The sequence below is a fragment of the Salminus brasiliensis genome, chromosome 17 (genome assembly GCF_030463535.1).
Source record: "Salminus brasiliensis chromosome 17, fSalBra1.hap2, whole genome shotgun sequence".
In the NCBI taxonomy this organism is placed as follows: Eukaryota; Metazoa; Chordata; class Actinopteri; order Characiformes; family Bryconidae; genus Salminus; species Salminus brasiliensis.
Genome location: NC_132894.1, coordinates 27539306 through 27557399, shown reverse-complemented (window position 1 = coordinate 27557399; position 18094 = coordinate 27539306). Strand labels below are relative to the sequence as shown.

The 18094-nt window shown below is 40.3% G+C and overlaps 1 protein-coding gene across 2 annotated transcripts; it reads left to right on the top strand.

Moving 5' to 3' along the window:
• Positions 1–172: 172 nt before the first annotated feature.
• On the top strand, positions 173–16805 carry dhx38 (DEAH (Asp-Glu-Ala-His) box polypeptide 38). 2 transcript variants are annotated; one of them, XM_072660291.1, is made up of 28 exons: positions 173–298; positions 1101–1159; positions 1248–1602; positions 1922–2127; positions 2515–2673; positions 2794–2956; positions 3105–3223; positions 4479–4555; positions 4654–4809; positions 4893–5054; positions 5229–5336; positions 5524–5642; positions 5742–5879; positions 6020–6206; positions 6646–6831; positions 7045–7185; positions 7275–7385; positions 7502–7618; positions 7709–7816; positions 7922–8034; positions 9571–9779; positions 10715–10869; positions 11046–11201; positions 12095–12229; positions 12339–12464; positions 12950–13045; positions 13138–13259; positions 15589–16805. In XM_072660291.1, the coding sequence occupies exons 3-28, from the start codon at positions 1274–1276 to the stop codon at positions 15668–15670; spliced, it is 3780 nt and encodes a 1259-aa protein (XP_072516392.1). In that variant the 5' UTR covers positions 173–298; positions 1101–1159; positions 1248–1273; the 3' UTR covers positions 15671–16805. The 2 variants fall into 2 exon arrangements, with proteins under 2 accessions (XP_072516392.1, XP_072516393.1); XM_072660292.1 differs by lacking the exon at positions 1101–1159 and having other exon boundaries at positions 1222–1602.
• The last annotated feature ends 1289 nt before the right edge of the window (positions 16806–18094 follow it).

Below are 18094 nucleotides of genomic sequence, written 5' to 3'. Positions count from 1 at the left end.
AATAAATAAATAACCAAATAAATAAATAAATAAAATTATAAATACTACCACTATAATAAATAATAATAATAATAATAATAATAACTACACGTTTCAGGTTTTGTTGTCCGACGTTCCCGGAAAAAAAACTCTTCGTTTGAAGTTTCGTGTTTATTACTATGAATTATGGGACTGCAATGGCGTCCTGCTGTACGCCCTGTTGACGCTCTTAGCTTAGTTTTTTCAGAGGCCTTATCTTTAACCACATTAATGAGACCACTTTTAAACAACGGAGATTACTAAGCACAGACTGGAGCAGGTAAGAGCTCTCTTTCTTTGGACTTTGTCTGCTGCTTTAGTTGCCGCTCTAAGTTCTATGTTAGCTAGCACTAGCTGTCCAGCTAGCTGGTAGGCTAAACGAGGTTCGCACACTAAGGTGTTTAGGCCGGTTTCTGGTGACTGGCAGAGCACAGTCTGAAACCAGGATTGTTTTAACAGTAATAATGAGTTACAGGAATGATCCGAGTATGGTTTGATTTACGTAGCTAACTGTAACGTTGCAGTTTGCGCGGTTGATGGCTAATGTTGCTGCCAGCTAGCAGTGATGAAGTAACCTAGCTAGCTTAAAGCCATTTCTATCACAAGTTCAACGCAGAACAAGACGAAAATGTTGTGCTAGTACAAAACAGAAGTCATTAAAATAACGTATCCTCAAGCAGTGTTGCTTAACCCTGCTTCTGTTGAGACAGTGCTTCTACTCCAGCTTTATGAGCTCAGTCAGGTGTGTGTGTGTGTGTGTGAGGCAGTGGATATTGTAACTTCACAGGACTAAAGAAACACTATCTTAAAGGGTTGAACTAGACTAGATCTCTGAACCATCCTCTCAGACGTGTTACTTTGTTACTTTGGGGTGATCTAATGGATGAAACTGCTTTAGCTTACCTGTAAATCACAATTCTGTTCTTAGTTAAGCCATCCAGAATAAGGCACGTCTGTCAGAAATGTCAGAACACAGGTCTTGTTTAGTCATTCTTGGTTTACAAAAAGGAAGAATAAAGACTATGGTCTAGTTAAACATTACTTTCACAGTTCTAACTGTGTGTTCTATGGTTTCCAAACAGGCCCTGTGAAATATTATGCATCAGACCAATGGGTTCTCCACCCGTCAGTTCTAAATAAGGTAAGCCATCTCATCTCCTTGTAGGTCAGACACTCTTCTCTCTCTCTCACTCTGGACCTCAGGACCTTTACACTCTGCCTTACTACAGCAAAGGACCATAGACCCTCTAAAAAGATGGATGACGACGCCTCCCTGCATCGTTTGGAGGGCAGTGACCCAGGTGCCCAGGTTGGCGGGCTGATAGTAAAGAAGAAAAATGCTGCAGTGGAGCAGCATGTATTCCGAGCCCCTGCACCTCGGACCTCTCTGCTTGGCCTGGATCTGCTTGCTGTTCAGAAACGCAAGGAGCGGGAGGTGAAGGAGCAGCTGAACTCAGATCTTGATGACCGGAGGTCAAAAAAGTCCAAGGTGTCTTCCTACAAAGACTGGGAGGAGGGAAGAAGTGACTCTGGGTCTGATGAAGATGATGATGAGGGGAACAGCAAGAATGGGAGAAAGGAGAGGTGATTTTTTTTTTTAAACATATAGCTAGTATCTAGACTGACAAGAATTGTTGACACAGCAGTTTGGTCAAATGTACCATGGTTGTTTATCAAGTTCTCTTGCCTTTAAAGTCACTTTCCATTTTTTCCTTTAACGTTACGTAAAGGACCTAGGATGATAATATGGTGCTGCTGCATTTTGACTAAACATTGTACAGGGCAATTCATACTACTGTAAATTATATGCTATTGTATGTTACGTACTTATGACAGTAAAATCTACATTTGGGGTTGTAAGGGATATATAATAACCTGTGTTTAATATTTTCTGCTACGGCAGGAAGTACCGTACAACAGGCTCAGAAACACCCTCTAACCCTGGAGGAGTTAGCGAAGAATTCCGAAAGAGACATCAGCAAAGGGAAAGAGACCGTCGGGAACATGGAGTTTATGCATCATCCAAAGAGGAAAAAAGCAGGGACAGAGAAAGAAGCAGAGATGCGGAACGGGATCGGAATCGAGACAAAGAACGACGAAGTGATCGAGGTGTGGAAATGCTTACGATATTCAAACTGTTTTTTTTGGATAAAGAGCACATAAACCTAAATTGTCGCTGTTGGATCAAAACCTTGTATTTCCAAAATTACAATTTTACAGAAGAAGGGAAAAAAAACTTCAATGGAAGTCAGTGTAAAAATTTTGGAGAAATTCTGACAATACTGCCAGAAGAACAACGGTCAGATTCACATTATGGCAAAAAGGTTTTTGCAATTCACAGTGATGAAATTCATTATTTTGTTCTTATAGATAAGATATAAGAATATTTATATTAATATTGCTGTGTGTTCATACAGTGCTATTATGTTATGTATTTTTGTTGCTAGTCGTATTTTATCTTCATAACGAATGTGGGTTTTTTTTTTTTTTATGCAGATGACAGAGAGCGGAACCGGAGCCGTGGTTCAAGCAGCAGTCGCTCTGAGCATGGTGATGGCAGTGTACGAAGCGAGCGCTCTCAGAGGGATTGGTCTGAGCGCCTTAGCCGCGGGAGCCGCAGGGATGAGCCAGAAAGTCCTCGCCATCGGCCCAGAGGTCAGTCAGTTGGGCCATCCTATGCCAGAATTGTTCCAACAGCAACCTCCTGTTGTCTTAACATGGAAGTATATACTGAATCATACTGATTGTGTTTTTGTTTTTTTTTGGCCCACACAGATGCTACAACACCATCCCGCTCCAGCTGGGATGAAGACGACAGTGGCTATGCCAGCTCACGACGCTCTCACTGGGAGAGTCCCTCTCCTGCCCCTTCACACCGGGAGTCTGACCGTTCTGAGCGTAGCCATCGCTCATCACGTGACAGCGAGAGGAGAGACAAGTTAGAACTTTTTCATGTATTCTTTAGCAAATAATTAAGATCTTTATGAATATCTTTGTTTGTTATATTGCTGATTTTAGTTTTTTTTTTTTTGTCTTAAAGTTGGGGACAGGTTAATTATGTCATATAACATGCCTTTATTTTAAAGGTCAGTGAGGGCTCGTTATCCAGAAGACACTCCTCTGCCCACCCCCTCATACAAATACAACGAGTGGGCCAATGATAGGAAACATCTAGGCTCTACTCCTCGTCTCTCTAGAGGGAAAGGTAGGGACTTGTCATTTTCTTGTATTTTTTGGTCTGCTTAAAATACAACTACACACTACACAGGAGCTTTTATGACCTCCCATTCTAAACCCATAGGCTTGGAGTTGGGAGTTGGTCCCCTTCTTTGCAGCTATAACAGTTTTCACTTTTACGTTTTGTCGTGATTTATCAAGAAGGCGAGAATGTCGGTTTTAGTCTCCATTCTCATTCATCTCAAAAGTGTCTGATTGCAATTCTTCTGTACCATGCCTTTATGAACGCTGCTTTGTTCTCTGGGGCACAGTCATGCTGGAACAGAAAAGGTACTTTCCCAAACTGTTTCCATGAAGTTGGAAGCATACAATTGTCCATAGTGTCTTGGTTTTCTGCAGCATTAAGATTTGCCTTCACTGGAACTAAAGGGCCTATAGGTCAACCCCTGAAAAACCCAGTAGACAATGGAGAAGGAATAATAATCCCTTCTCCATTAAACGTTAAAATTGGCGCAGTGCAGACAAGGAAATAACATTCACCTGGCAATCACCTGACCCGCCCATCAGACTGCCAGATTTGTGGCTGAGTTGCTTTGGTCCTAAACACTTCCACTTTTCAGTAATACCACTCACAGTTTCACAAACTTACTCGCATCAGTGGTGGCGTCCTATTACCATGCTTCATTTGAAGGAGCTCTTAAAACTACCCATTTTTCATAAATGTCTGTAAAGGCAGGCTGCATACGTGTGGCAAGGGGACTGAAAGAAACTCTCAAATTTAATGATTAAGAGGTGTGTCCTAATTCTTTTGTCCATATAGTGCATGTTTATGATTTATAAATTCAAACTACCCAAACAGACATAATTGTATAATATCTGCCAGCCTGCTTCAGCCATGTTACACTGGCCCTGCAACCACAAAATCTAGTGTTGCTTTTGCCCACTTGTTTACACAAAACTAGTGTTACTGCTGCCCATGTCCAGTTGCTCCATTAGTGTCATCTCAACCCGTATCTGCCCACACTATCCAGTCCTTGTGTAGATCCACCCATGTTTATCCTTGTCTTCAACTACCTGCTTTATCTTCACCTGTTTTTATCCAAATTGATTTGGTGCAAAAGTCATTGCTAGTGGAATGTCAATTGCGTTATGTCCTTGCGTCATGTTGAATAATTAATTTAATTGCTTCTGCAAGAATCTTTGTTTACAATACATAATTGTAAGTGACCGATAGTTGTGAGTGATTTAAATTTAGCATTTAAATGTATTGTTTTATGCTGTAGGTAAAAAGGAAGATGGAGAGGATGGCATTTCTTTTGAAAATGAAGATGAGAAGGAGCAGTGGGAGGAAGACCAGAGGGTGAGTTTGTGCCGCTAAATTCACTATAAGTTAAATTAGAATTTTTAATAAAGTGGAATGCATTTTACCCTCAATACCCTCAAAACATTTGTTCACAGCAAGCGGACAGAGACTGGTACATGATGGATGAGGGATATGACGAGTTCCACAACCCATTGACTTCAAGCTCAGAAGAGTATGTTAAGAAAAGAGAGCAGATATTACAGAAGCAGACACAGAAGCGGATATCTGCTCAGAAACGGCAGATCAATGAGGTAGAACAGAAGTTCTGTAATACTGTTCAGCATGCAGGTGCAGGTATGTTGTTGGACTTAAATATTCTGTCTGTTATCCCCAGGACAATGAACGTTGGGAAACAAACCGTATGTTAACCAGTGGTGTGGTTCAGCGGTTGGAAGTGGATGAAGACTTTGAGGAAGACAATGCAGCCAAAGTCCACCTGCTCGTCCACAACCTAGTTCCTCCTTTCCTAGATGGCAGAATTGTCTTCACCAAGCAGGTGAGCTCCCATGCCATTTGCTTTCACTGTGGAGCCAGGGAAAAATGTGTCTGCCAACATTTAATGAATTCTAGCCTTTAACTATGTGGTTAAATGAGGTGACTGCACAACTTCTTATAATACTCCTACTTCTTATGTGTTCTCACAAGTAATGTATTTCTCCCCTCTTTACAGCCTGAGCCAGTCATTCCTGTGAAAGATGCCACTTCAGACATGGCCATCATTTCCCGCAAGGGCAGCCAGCTGGTCCGCAAACACAGAGAGCAAAAGGAGCGCAAGAAGGTGCTGTCTCCATCTCTCACTTTAGCATTTAGCTCACAGTGATCTTGGCCCTACCCACCATGATTCACAGATGCTAATTTTACATTATGCAGTCCTCTGATTGCTGTCTGTGTAGGTGTATATGTCCAAGGTATGCTCTGTTCTCTTGTCACTAAACAATCACATCTTTTGCTGTTTTTTGGAACAGGCTCAGCACAAACACTGGGAGCTGGCTGGGACCAAGCTTGGGGACATTATGGGCATCAAGAAACAAGAAGATGGTTCTGAAGGCAAACCCGTAGCAGAGGATGGTGCTGTAGACTATAGGTATGAGGTCACTCTTTCTGTCCTCTGTCCTTGAAAAAGCCTTAGGATTTAAAATTGTTACATAAACCACCTGTCCTCCCATTGCCTGTCTCTCTCTAGGGCAGAGCAGAAGTTTGCTGACCACATGAAGGAAAAAAGTGAGGCTAGCAGTGAGTTTGCTAAGAAAAAGACTCTACTAGAGCAGAGACAGTATCTGCCCATCTTTGCTGTCCGGCAAGAACTACTCAACATAATCAGGTACTTCTGCTGCTCATGTAATTGTCTGTATACCAAGTTACAACCTTACCCAACATTACTAGCACATAATCACTACAACTGCTATTGTGGACATGTGCCTACCATACTTCTCTTTTGGATTTTTGTCAATAATGTTACAGAGACAACAGCATCGTCATAGTAGTGGGTGAGACGGGCAGCGGGAAGACCACCCAGCTGACGCAGTACTTGCATGAGGATGGCTACACCAGTTACGGTATGGTGGGCTGCACACAACCCCGCAGAGTGGCAGCTATGAGTGTGGCCAAGAGAGTCAGCGAGGAGCTGGGCAGCAACCTGGGAGAAGAGGTGAGTACTATGAAATGTTTTCACACACTGTACCACTGGCTTCTGTTCTGTATCTGTTCAGATCATGGTCATTTACATGAATGAAGACTGCCATCCAGTGGATAAACTGAAAACTACAACTCTGATTTAGATCTGAATGTAGAAAACTAGATTGAGATTACATGTTACTCAACTGCATTGACAATGATTTATTATATTAATATAAATTTTTACATTTCATGTATCTTTATGTAGTACACAAAACATTTATTAAGGTGTATTGCTTTTATTGTCCATATTCCTCTACTGTGTAAGTAGTTATGATACTAAATGGTATCAAAATTGTATATATATATTTTTTTGTTTAATCAAGGTCAGGATTACATTCCTGTTTCACTATGCTCATACGATCATTATATTTTTTTGGATCTAACTTAAGAATTTGTCCTTGCTGTACTAGGTTGGTTATGCCATCCGTTTCGAGGACTGTACCTCAGAGAAGACTGTGATTAAATACATGACTGATGGGATCTTGTTGCGAGAGTCTCTGCGTGAATCAGATTTGGACCACTACAGTGCCGTCATCATGGACGAGGCGCACGAGCGCTCTCTCAACACAGATGTGCTTTTTGGCTTGCTCCGAGAGGTCAGATTCAGCATTTACCCTATTGTATATAAAGTATTATATACAAAGTATATAAAATATTGTGTTCAATGTTTTAGGGTTTTTTCTTTTTCTCCCCCCCTTCCCCCCCCCCCCCCCCCCCCATTAGTGTGCTTTCAGCCCTATTGATTCATTTTCTCACTTTTCTCTATTTTTGTCACCTGACTGCTTTTTTTCCCCCTCATCTTTTAAAAGGTGGTGTCCAGACGCTCTGATTTGAAGCTCATTGTCACGTCTGCCACCATGGACTCGGACAAATTTGCAGCCTTCTTCGGAAACGTTCCCATCTTCCACATTCCCGGAAGGACATTCCCTGTGGACATCTTGTTCAGTAAGGTAAGATGCGTTAATGGCTCCTCTAGTCTCTAATGTAGTTTCTGGTGTCTGAAAGGTTCTGTGTACTGAGGCTGTGTGTGTGTATGTAGACTCCTCAGGAGGACTATGTGGAGGCTGCAGTGAAGCAAGCCTTGCAAATCCACCTCAGTGGAATGGTGGGAGACATCCTCATCTTCATGCCTGGACAGGAGGATATTGAGGTAAGCAAGAACTTGTAGAAACCGTTGAGAAGGGAAGGAATCTTTTAGATGCTACAGGCATTTGATACAGGTCGTTACTGATCATCAGCATCCTTGCTGAACCCTCGGTCTTGCAGGTGACATCAGATCAGATTGTAGAGCGCTTAGAAGATCTGGAGAATGCTCCTCCACTTGCAGTTCTGCCCATCTATTCTCAGCTGCCCTCAGACCTGCAGGCCAAGATCTTCCAGAAGGTACCTTATCCATCCCAGTTATATCATTTTTAATTGACTGAAGGCCAGAGTGACGCATGAAATAAATTGATTCTTTGTTTGTTGTGCTAGGCCCCAGATGGTGTGAGGAAGTGCATTGTTGCCACCAACATTGCTGAAACCTCTTTGACTGTAGATGGCATCATGTTTGTTGTGGATTCTGGGTATTGCAAACTCAAGGTACCCCCCCCCTCTTTTCTATGAAGTATCAAGTTGAATGTGCCTTTTAAAAGCAACCAAAATCTATCTGATTGCCATTTGTTTCTGATGACCAATTGTCCATAGGTGTTCAATCCACGCATAGGTATGGATGCCCTGCAGGTTTATCCTATCAGCCAGGCCAATGCCAATCAGCGTGCAGGAAGAGCCGGGAGGACAGGGCCCGGCCAATGCTACAGGTAAAAATGGTAGACATGCAAACTTTTCTCTTGAAGGCTGACACTAGATGGTGGCCTAATCAACACTTTTTCTCAGGGTCTAGATACTGATTAGACTGATTAGCAGTGGGAAAGTGGGAGGGTGAAAAATGAAGAGAGTGAGACGGAAAGTCAAAGTAAGACATAATGGCGGGCTTCATTAAAGTATTCTTTAGCCTGTCTCGTTAAAGCTTTTCTCCTCACTGTGACCTGTGGACAGTCTGCCCTCTATAGGGGATGGCACTTTGGTCATCCAGGGGCAAGAATAAAAGAATCAGAGGTCACAGTGTTCCTCTTTACCATTAAACAGAAGAAAACCAGAACACCGCCAGTAAGCCACAGCCTCACCCCTCTCATTTCAGCTTGGATCAGAATTGGATTGCGCATTGGGAACATTCTGTTCCACTTGAACCTCTTCAAACCACTCTATGCTCTGAAAGCAAGCAGTCATGGCATTAGCATTAGTGTGCCTTTGTGTGCTAGCTTCCCTCCATGGCTGGAGACTGCTGTGGCTTGTAGTTCATCTCAGCTCTGCATCTCTCCACATCTCAAAGGCTCTTATAGGCTGCCATTTATGTCTCTGTGATTTTCAGGCCTGTCCCTCGTTTATAACATCTATCAAGCAGCCAAGAGGGCTGCAGAAAAGAAATAAAACCATAATCTTGACAGGATTTCATGCTGTTTCATTTTGTTTACAGCAGGGAGAATGTGACTCAAAGACTTCTCTGCTAGGCTTTTCCTCAGTGACCTTTTCCAAATCTGCACTCTGGTGATCATGCAGGGGGGAACACACAGTTTCACCAGCATGGGTGGAATTGTTTTGCATCCATATTAATGTGTCTGGCTGCTCATGAGAGGGTGCCGTCTGTGGCATTCTTCAACTGTGAACAATCTGTTTCTGTGAACAATCGGTTTCTGTTTGGGCGCTGTAGTCTGAGAAACGGGCCTCGTAGGGGAGGTGTGTGTGTGTGTGCGTGTATGCGCGCACATGCTTGTGAGGCTTGCATGGTGAATCCGCACCTCAGATGCACCTTCACAAGTGCCAGCGTCACTTCAGCTCCGCTGAAGAAGAAAAAGAACGCATACGCACTCCTGCTGAGCTTTTCAGCGTAATTCACCAACTTCAGTGGGATTATCCAATAAGGTGAATGGGTGCACAAATCCTGTGTTGGCTCAGACCTATCTCTGCGTGCCAGCAAGGAGAGCCGCGTTAAGTGCTTGGGATATTTTAAGACGCTCATAAGCAGTTTGGAAATTGCTCATTGTGGAAAGGCTCCTTTTGGCTTCGTTTTAAGGTGGGAGTGGAGCGAGTCTGAATGGAGCCAAGACTTCACGCTCTTTCAGGCGTTGCTACATTAGTCATTCCCCAAGCCCCATGCAGAGTCTTTATTTGGTATCTTTTCATTAAACTGCTTACTGGCTGACCATGTATCTGTTTGGACCCCCCCACCATTTTCTCTCTCATTTCACAAATGTCTTCCTTCTCCACATAACAAATTAACTTCCTCTCATTTTAAGGTTGTACACTCAGAGTGCTTTCAAGAATGAGATGTTGACCACCACTATCCCAGAGATCCAGCGCACCAACCTGGCTAATGTGGTGCTGCTACTCAAGTCTCTGGGGGTGCAGGACCTGCTGCTCTTTCACTTTATGGACCCACCACCTGAAGACAACATGCTCAATTCTATGTACCAGCTGTGGATCCTGGGCGCTCTCGACAACACAGGTAAGGCAATGCTACCCTTAGTCCCTTCACTGGCTTGCAAAAGTGAAATGAGCCACTTACAGTTGTGGTGTGTGTGCAGACACCACACTGTATGTGTCCTAAAGTCCATATGATGTGCTTTGGATACATGAACTGAAATAAGTTACAGAATACGGTATTATAATGGATATCTTATCCAATTAATACTTGGCCTGACCAACAGGACAATAACACTGTTGGATACTGGTGATCCAACTGTATTATTGGTTTAGAAAATATAGCTGATAGCGCCTGACTTTTTCTAGCTGCAGCATCACCAGGGCTTCATACTTTATACACAGTGCCACTAAAGAACTTAATAAGGAGGCAATATAATGCCGCCCCCCAGTTTATACTACAAACAGGCAATATACCTGGTGTATTTTAGCACAAAGCACAACCACAGTATTTCAAAACAGTATTCCAAAAAAAATGCAGAATGTATACAACCTTTATTTGTATGTAAATTATGGGAAACTCCACTTCCAGTGCTAAAGTATTTGAATTATGTAGGGTTCTTTGTGTCATTTGAGAGTTATTTTATGATGTGACTGGTCTTCTGCCAGAGACTAGGGCTTGAATGTGACTGACATGTCCTTGAGAATTTCTGATGAGCTGACTAAATGTGGGATTTTTTTTTATATTGCCCCTGCTCTGTGTTAACAGCAGATTATCTCTGATTAAGGCTTACCTGCCCGAAGTGTCTACTCTGCTTTTCTCTGCATTTTTTGCTAAGCTTCTTAGACTCTGCCATGTAATCATGGAAATCTGAGCCTGTAAAATTTGATCAAGATCTTAAACCTGCATGATATTCCATATATGTGGGATTGAGTTTTCACACTGGATAACGGAATATGTTTGTGTGAGTGTTGCTTTTCCCTGCCTTTTTGTGTAGCTCTCTCTTCTTTTTCTATTAGGTGCTCTGACACCTACTGGGCGGCTCATGGTAGAATTTCCTCTGGACCCAGCTCTGTCCAAGATGTTGATCGTGTCCTGTGATATGGGCTGCAGTGCTGATATCCTCATCATAGTCTCCATGCTGTCAGTGCCGACCATTTTCTACAGGCCAAAGGTCAACATATATATTTATATATATAATATATATATTTATATAATTTTTAAGTTTGCAAGAGCAATCATTATACAGTGATATCTGATAAACCATAACCTTGAATGTCTATGTTTGAGTTTGATGTACCTGCATATGAGACTCTTCACGTAATATAAATGTATGTAATTTTCCATTAGGGCCGTGAAGAGGAGAGCGACCAGGTGAGGGAGAAGTTTGCTGTCCCTGAGAGCGATCACCTGACCTACCTCAATGTCTACCTGCAGTGGAAGAACAACAATTATTCCAGCGTCTGGTGTAACGAGCACTTCATTCACACCAAGGCCATGCGCAAAGTACGGCAACATCTCATAGTGGTTTGCTTGCCCTTCACTTTTATTAGAAACTGTCATAAACAATAGACATGTTCAGATAATCTCAAGTTCATGTTTAATATGTGGCTGTCATTTCCGAATGTAATATTTCATAAGTAATATGTATACTATTTTATATTATATATTAAGTTATATAATATTTTCACATGCATATTTATTAGATACATTGGGGGCATTTAATCATAAAATGGCAATTGTTAAACAATTGTCACATACAGTCACAACTTTGGACACAGCTGGTTATATGTGTGCAGATCATCTTCAAAATATTTAATTTAAATGCTAGGGCGACCATATTTTTGTATAAGAAAGAGCACACTGGGGGCATTTACTGTAGTTAGGATGTTGTGGCTACCATGCAGCTACAATATGTTAATGTACATTACTACATAAACAAATACTTATTTAGCAAAAGCCTTAATAGTTCAATATACAACTTTGGTCTACTTGAAACCTGCCCCAGCCATGAAATCCTAACTATAATGGATACAGTTGTGGTTTTATTTATTTATTTATTTTACTTACTTGTGATGGAATTTGAACAAGCTAAAATAGGAATATGAGATTTTTTTTTCTATGTATTCAGAGCCAAACCAGCTCAAGTGACTATTAAAAAAACACATTGATGAAGTTTTTAAAGATTTATCTCTTGAACTTATTGTGCATCATTGCAGCAAATATCCTATCAGGCTCAACTGCGTCATTATGACACAGCAGTACTGTGTCTGTCTCATGGTGTCTTAATAATGAAGATATGAAATGTAATTACTCAATAACACCACATTTAAGAAAAGTGATGCTCATTCTAAAACCCCAAGCCTAATAGAACCCTGCTAACTGAGCATATGTTGCAGGTGCGGGAAGTGCGAGCCCAGCTCAAAGACATCATGGTGCAGCAGAAAATGAACCTGACTTCCTGCGGCTCCGACTGGGACGTGATCAGGAAGTGCATATGTGCAGCCTATTTCCACCAGGCCGCTAAACTTAAGGTACACATTTAAACACTGACTGAGTAACTAAGTAACCCTTACTGATTTCAGCAATTCCAACATATAGTCCAAGTTGTATAGAGTTTGTGTTGTGTTTGTGCCTACGCAGGGCATAGGAGAGTATGTGAACGTCCGGACAGGGATGCCCTGTCACCTCCACCCCACCAGCTCCCTCTTTGGCATGGGCTACACCCCTGATTATATCACCTATCATGAACTTGTCATGACCACAAAGGTACTGTGCCTTATCTTTCTCTCACTCATACTGACTGTAGTCCTCTATGTATTGGGACAGCATCGATGTGATAGGTCTTTGCTTTTTCAGCACCAAAACCAATGTTTCAATGTCTGCCGTCTTTTTTTTGCATCACATTTATTTACGGAGGCCCCTTCATACATTTAAATAGAGCTCAAAGTGGTTTTCACAGCAAACAGAGATGTAAATAACAAATGAAAAACAATGAAAATGGAAGGGAATTTAAATATTCATGTTACTTACGTCATATTACTAACCTTGAGCTGAAAAGTTATACCAAACATTGCAATAATTTAATTGTGTTCTTTTATTTTCTTTCACTTGCTCTTTATCCAATCAGTCTAATCTGTAGTTTGTTCATGATGTAAATGTTTAGTTATCATGATTAAGTAAATTTGGTAACTACATTACCATGTGTATTGTTGGGCTTTGGCGGTGCTTTGACGCTGGTTTCCATGTTACAGGAGTACATGCAGTGTGTGACGGCAGTGGATGGTGAATGGTTGGCGGAGCTGGGCCCAATGTTCTACAGTATCAAACACGCGGGGAAGAGTAGACAGGTAAGGCCCATACATTATTAGGTTCACATGCTTTCTGTTGAACACAACTCTGACTATAACAATGGACCTGGTTTTGTCTCTCTCGCTCTCAGGAAAACCGACGGAGGGCTAAAGAAGAAATCACCAATATGGAGGAGGAGATGTCGCTGGCTGAACAGCAGCTGCGTGCACGGAAAGAGGAGCAAGAGAGGAAAAACAACATGGGCAGTACAAGGTACTGCTCTAACTCCACACAATTATGCCACACTCATGCGTCTGCATATAGAAGAGGATTTACAATCAGCTTCTCGCTCTTTAAAGCCGCTGCTTGTGCTCTCTCACAAAACCTTAATCATCCCATTTGGGAAATGGTCAAAAGTCTGCTGTGCTGAAATACTAATGTTGCAATTTTGGGAAGACTATTATCACCCCCCCTCCCCCTCAGACTCTCTGTCCTCCTCATCTCTCTCCCTTCACCAGCCCTTATTCTTGTCTCCTCTGTGATGAGCTTTTCTCACCTCTTGTCTCCACTGCAGAGGAAAAGAAATAATATTGACTCTTCGCTAACCCCCATTACTGTAGCAATTTAAATTGCGCCAATACAGACAAGACAGGCCCGCCTTAATTTTCAGATTAATCCGAGAAATTAATTTTGCACACATATGCCAACTCCACAAAAAGAAAGAGATGGGTGCTGTAAAATAACATGTTATTAATTATTCAGTACATTTATCTTATTAATCAGTACGTTTTCTGTGTCTGGCGCATCAATAGCCATCCTGGGTTAGGGTTAGGGTTAGCCATATTAAGGGGGGGCAGGGTTCCTAAGTTTTTTTTTCTGTGACTGCGAGATGTGATTTAACTTGGTGGTCTCCTTTTTAGTCATGTCATTAGGAGGTAGTCCTAAACAGAACAGTGTACTGTCCACTTAAGCTTCTGAGACATGGGTTGTCTGTTTTTCTCTTCCCTGCTGTTAACCAACTACCTTTAACTTATTTACTCAAATATTAAAATTAATTGAAAAGACAAACTCCAGCCAAAATAAGAACTGTAACAATCTCAACATCTGTTTTTAAAATGCCATTCCATAGCAGTGCTGCAAAAATGTCTTCAGGCAGATCTTTCATTTTAAATACTAGGAAGACCTCATTTGTTTTTGCAATTATATTGCAATTAGTCAAGTGGGTTTATTGTCATTTCAACTACATACAGAGTACACAGTGAAACGAAACAACGTTCCTCCCGTTATAGAACAGTTTAAACTTTCATGAAATATTAAATGTCAAACTGATGACACGCAATTGTGTGTAACGCAGCAACAACCATTAAATGCTAGTTCCGACCAGCATGCCCCTTTAAGTTACTTAAGTTCTAGTAACAAATGACCTTGCCCAGGGTCATTTTAATATGGTCCGAAGTTGAACATACTCCATTAGATTTATTTAATTGGTGTGTAATAGCTGATAATTGACCTAAGGTTGCAGTATAACTAGCTGTCTATTGGACAAGCTCGATACTGTGGCACAAGTACGATCAAGAAGCTAAGGGGCCTCAGTGGATGAAATCACTCACAGTACAAAGGGCAGGGGTGGGTTGGTTTTGTGTCCTGGCTACTGGTGGCCTGTGCAGAGCAGTAATTAAAGATGATCGATCACTCTGCCTCTAGTGTCAGACCTGTGCAGGTCCCTACAGAGACAAACTGTCCTTTTCTGTCTCCACTGGCCTTCCCATCACTGCTTATTCTTCTGTCTCTGCACCAGTCACTCTCAACTTTCTTTAATTAAACTACTGTAGCTTGTGTCGTATGAGCAGTCACAGCTCACTGTTCTGCTCTGACTGTAATGTGTCAGTGTAGATATCAATCTTCACATTCGAAGAGTACTGTTCTGCTACACTTATTCTGGTTGTTATAAGAGGTGTAGAACTATAGCAACAGTGAATTAAAATATAGGACCTGAAAGTTTAGTTAGAGGGTTTTGTTTTTTTTTTTCAGTGCAGCTTAACTTTTTTCTTCTTCTTCAAAAGATATATAGTGTTTTTGGGACACAGATCAATACAGGTCTGCTGTTGCTGGTACATTTAACATTTCATAAGTTATAAGTAGATAAAAAGACAGATTCAGACTTTTAGGAATAAAATATTTAATGTATATATAGCTCAATGTTATTAATAAGCAAATTCAAAGTTTTTTCGACTGATAAAGGAACTGTTCACCAAAATGTTAGGTAACTAAAGCTACCTAAGTAGCATTTAAATGTTAGTCAGATTCCATGTTTATATAATTGGGAGCTGTAACATTCTTGATATTGTTAGCTGGCAACGCTACTGATTATTTATTTATTTATTTGAAGCCAGACTGTCTAAATACAATGTTCATTGGTTATTATATACATTTATTTATAATTACATTGTCTGGCCAGTCATGTGTAGTTCAACACACTGAACAATATAATCAGATTATTGACTAGAAATGTATTTTACAGAATATATTTTTATAATACAGAAGTGTATTGAATGTTTTTTTTTATTTTAAACCCTTTTTTCTCTCTTGTATCTTCTTGCAGGTCAGTGAAGATCTGCACTCCAGGCAGACGGGAAGATGTGCCCATGACTCCAAAGCGGACCCCTGCACGTTTTGGCCTTTAGGTCTGCATGTGTGTTGAATCATACCAACCATATCATTGTCCTTATTTTCGAGATGAAAGAAAAGCATTCATTTCCTTAAATGCTGAATGTGCATTACCCTGCTGTAGCCAGCAGTAGGAGCACTTGTATAAGGCATTTAAAAAGGTAAAAGAAAGGGGTGGTAGAATTTTTAATGCAGAGCAGTTTTTAAGGCATACCTAAAGATTAAAATGTATAAACAGTCTTCAGATTCAGTTTTTTTTTTTTTTTTTTTGCATTCTCAAAAAAGGCAGGCCTTTTGTTGTTTTAAAAGGAACTCCCCTCCTCCTCTTTTTTGTTTATAGAAATGTTCAGCTGCTCTACATTTCTTGTAATTTTTTTTTTTAACAAAAAAGTACAGTATGTACAATGGCCATAAAACATGATCGCATGTGTATATTTAAAATCTGAGCAGTGTCTTGTTCATTCTCCTCTGACATTCTTTGTCTAGTCTAGCTTTAGTGCTAGAAATTGCATTGTGTTGTGAAAGTCAACACTAGTCAGCACCAGAAAAGTTAGACCTGACAAGGCTGCTAATCTTTGTATGAGTTCACAGTGAACAGAGTCTGGTTGACAAATGCATATTTTTGCGTTTTTAGTAGCTATAAATATTAATACAGTCATTGAAATGCAAGATTTCATCACAACTGTATGTTTTTGAAGTTGGACCTTGTTAAGGACTGCCAGCTCATCAGCAAATAACACACTGCAAAGACAGCTGAAATGATTTTCATTGTAATTGTTTGTGTAGTTTTTTGTTTATATCCTGTGCTTTCATGATAGAATAAAGCTGAACTGTTATTGACTCGCGTAATGCTGAGACAAGGACGTTGTACAACTTATCCGGTGTCGGATCTACATGGCACAAGCTTCAGACACTTGAACATGGAAGAGAAAATTTCTATACCATGTGATAATTGTCACTGTATCTGTGATCTTTCAGATAAAGAAGCGACTGATAAAACTGTAATTCAGTGGAAATTGGATCTTGCTTATTTTGAAATGTTTTGTTTTATTGTTTGGAAATGTTTTTGATGTGTACATAACCAAACAAACATCCATTTGACATTTGTGATGTATTCATAATTACATTATTAATAAACCATGTTGTAATAAAGTTGCAGCTGTCAACTGTCAATGCAGTATGTAATTACAAACAATTGTAGTTGGGAAACCAGTTAAGCAGTAACATTTAAGGAACTGTGTTTAGGGTTGCAAAGGAGCGGAACATTTTTTATACATTTCCAGTAAATTAACTAGTATCGTTCCACAGGATCTTTGGAAATATTACAAAATGTAAACTTTCCAATTAAGGGAATTTAGTGGAATTAAAAGGAAATATTGGATAATTTAAAGAAAATATATCATACACTATCATCAATGTACTGCTTTATTGCTTAACAACAGACACTAAAGCATAACAATACAAATAAAGTTACCATTGTAATAAATGGGTAATTATGAGAATAAAAAGAGAATATTCAAAGCTAAGGTGAGAAATGTACATGTGATGGGTAAAAAATATACTGAAGCATAATCTTTGCTAAAATAATTAGATTACGATACCAAAACAGTTGAATAGCAAAGCTGCTCCTCAATCCCAGGCAGATGGCACATTACACACTGAAAGGGTATTGAGACCACAGCCCCTGCATTCACTGTTCATTCCTCCATCACATGTACAGCATATGTCCAGATGATTTCTAGAAACCTGACACTCACCCCTACTGAAAGCACACACTTGGACCAAAGGACTGCCTAAAGTCAAATAATATTTTGATGAGGTTCATATTTTTATTGACACGAATAGCATAAACATTTAAGCAACTAGTAAGTCAAGGTGTAATCTTACAGTTGCTCGCTTTCTGGTAAATCAGGAAAGCTTATTGAGCAATTTCATTTGAAACTAGTTTACCAAGGCTAGCAAGCTAGCAAGAGGTTAATTTTTAACATCAAATCAAGTAATGTATTTTTCCACAAGCTAGTGGTGAGTGTCAGGTTTCTAGAAATCATCTGGACATATGCTGTACATGTGATGGAGGAATGAACAGTGAATGCAGGGGCTGTGGTCTTAATACCCTTTCAGTGTGTAATGTGCCATCTGCCTGGGATTGAGAAGCAGTCCCAGGTGTTTTGGTTTCATATCTTATTATTTTAGCCAATATTACGCTTCAGTATATATTTTACCAACTATATGCATGTTTCTCACCTTTAACTTCGAATTTCCATTTTATTCCCAATAATTCCCATAGTTCCTCGTTAATTCCCATGGCAACTTTGAAAAATCCTAGATTATTGCAACCTTAATTGTGTCAGAATGTTTCTGTAATCTGTAATTTAGTGAAGTCAAACGTGTTCCTATATATGTATTTTACAAACGTATGATTTAGACACAGCAAAATTACA

Bases quoted from the DNA above. Each gene is read 5' to 3' on its own strand.
- dhx38 (XM_072660292.1), top strand. From the start codon at position 1,274: ATGGATGACGACGCCTCCCTGCATCGTTTGGAGGGCAGTGACCCAGGT. The intron at 2,128-2,514 runs GTGTGGAAATGC...TTTTTTATGCAG, and splicing joins AGAACGACGAAGTGATCGAG to ATGACAGAGAGCGGAACCGG. The intron at 5,880-6,019 runs GTACTTCTGCTG...ATAATGTTACAG, and splicing joins GAACTACTCAACATAATCAG to AGACAACAGCATCGTCATAG.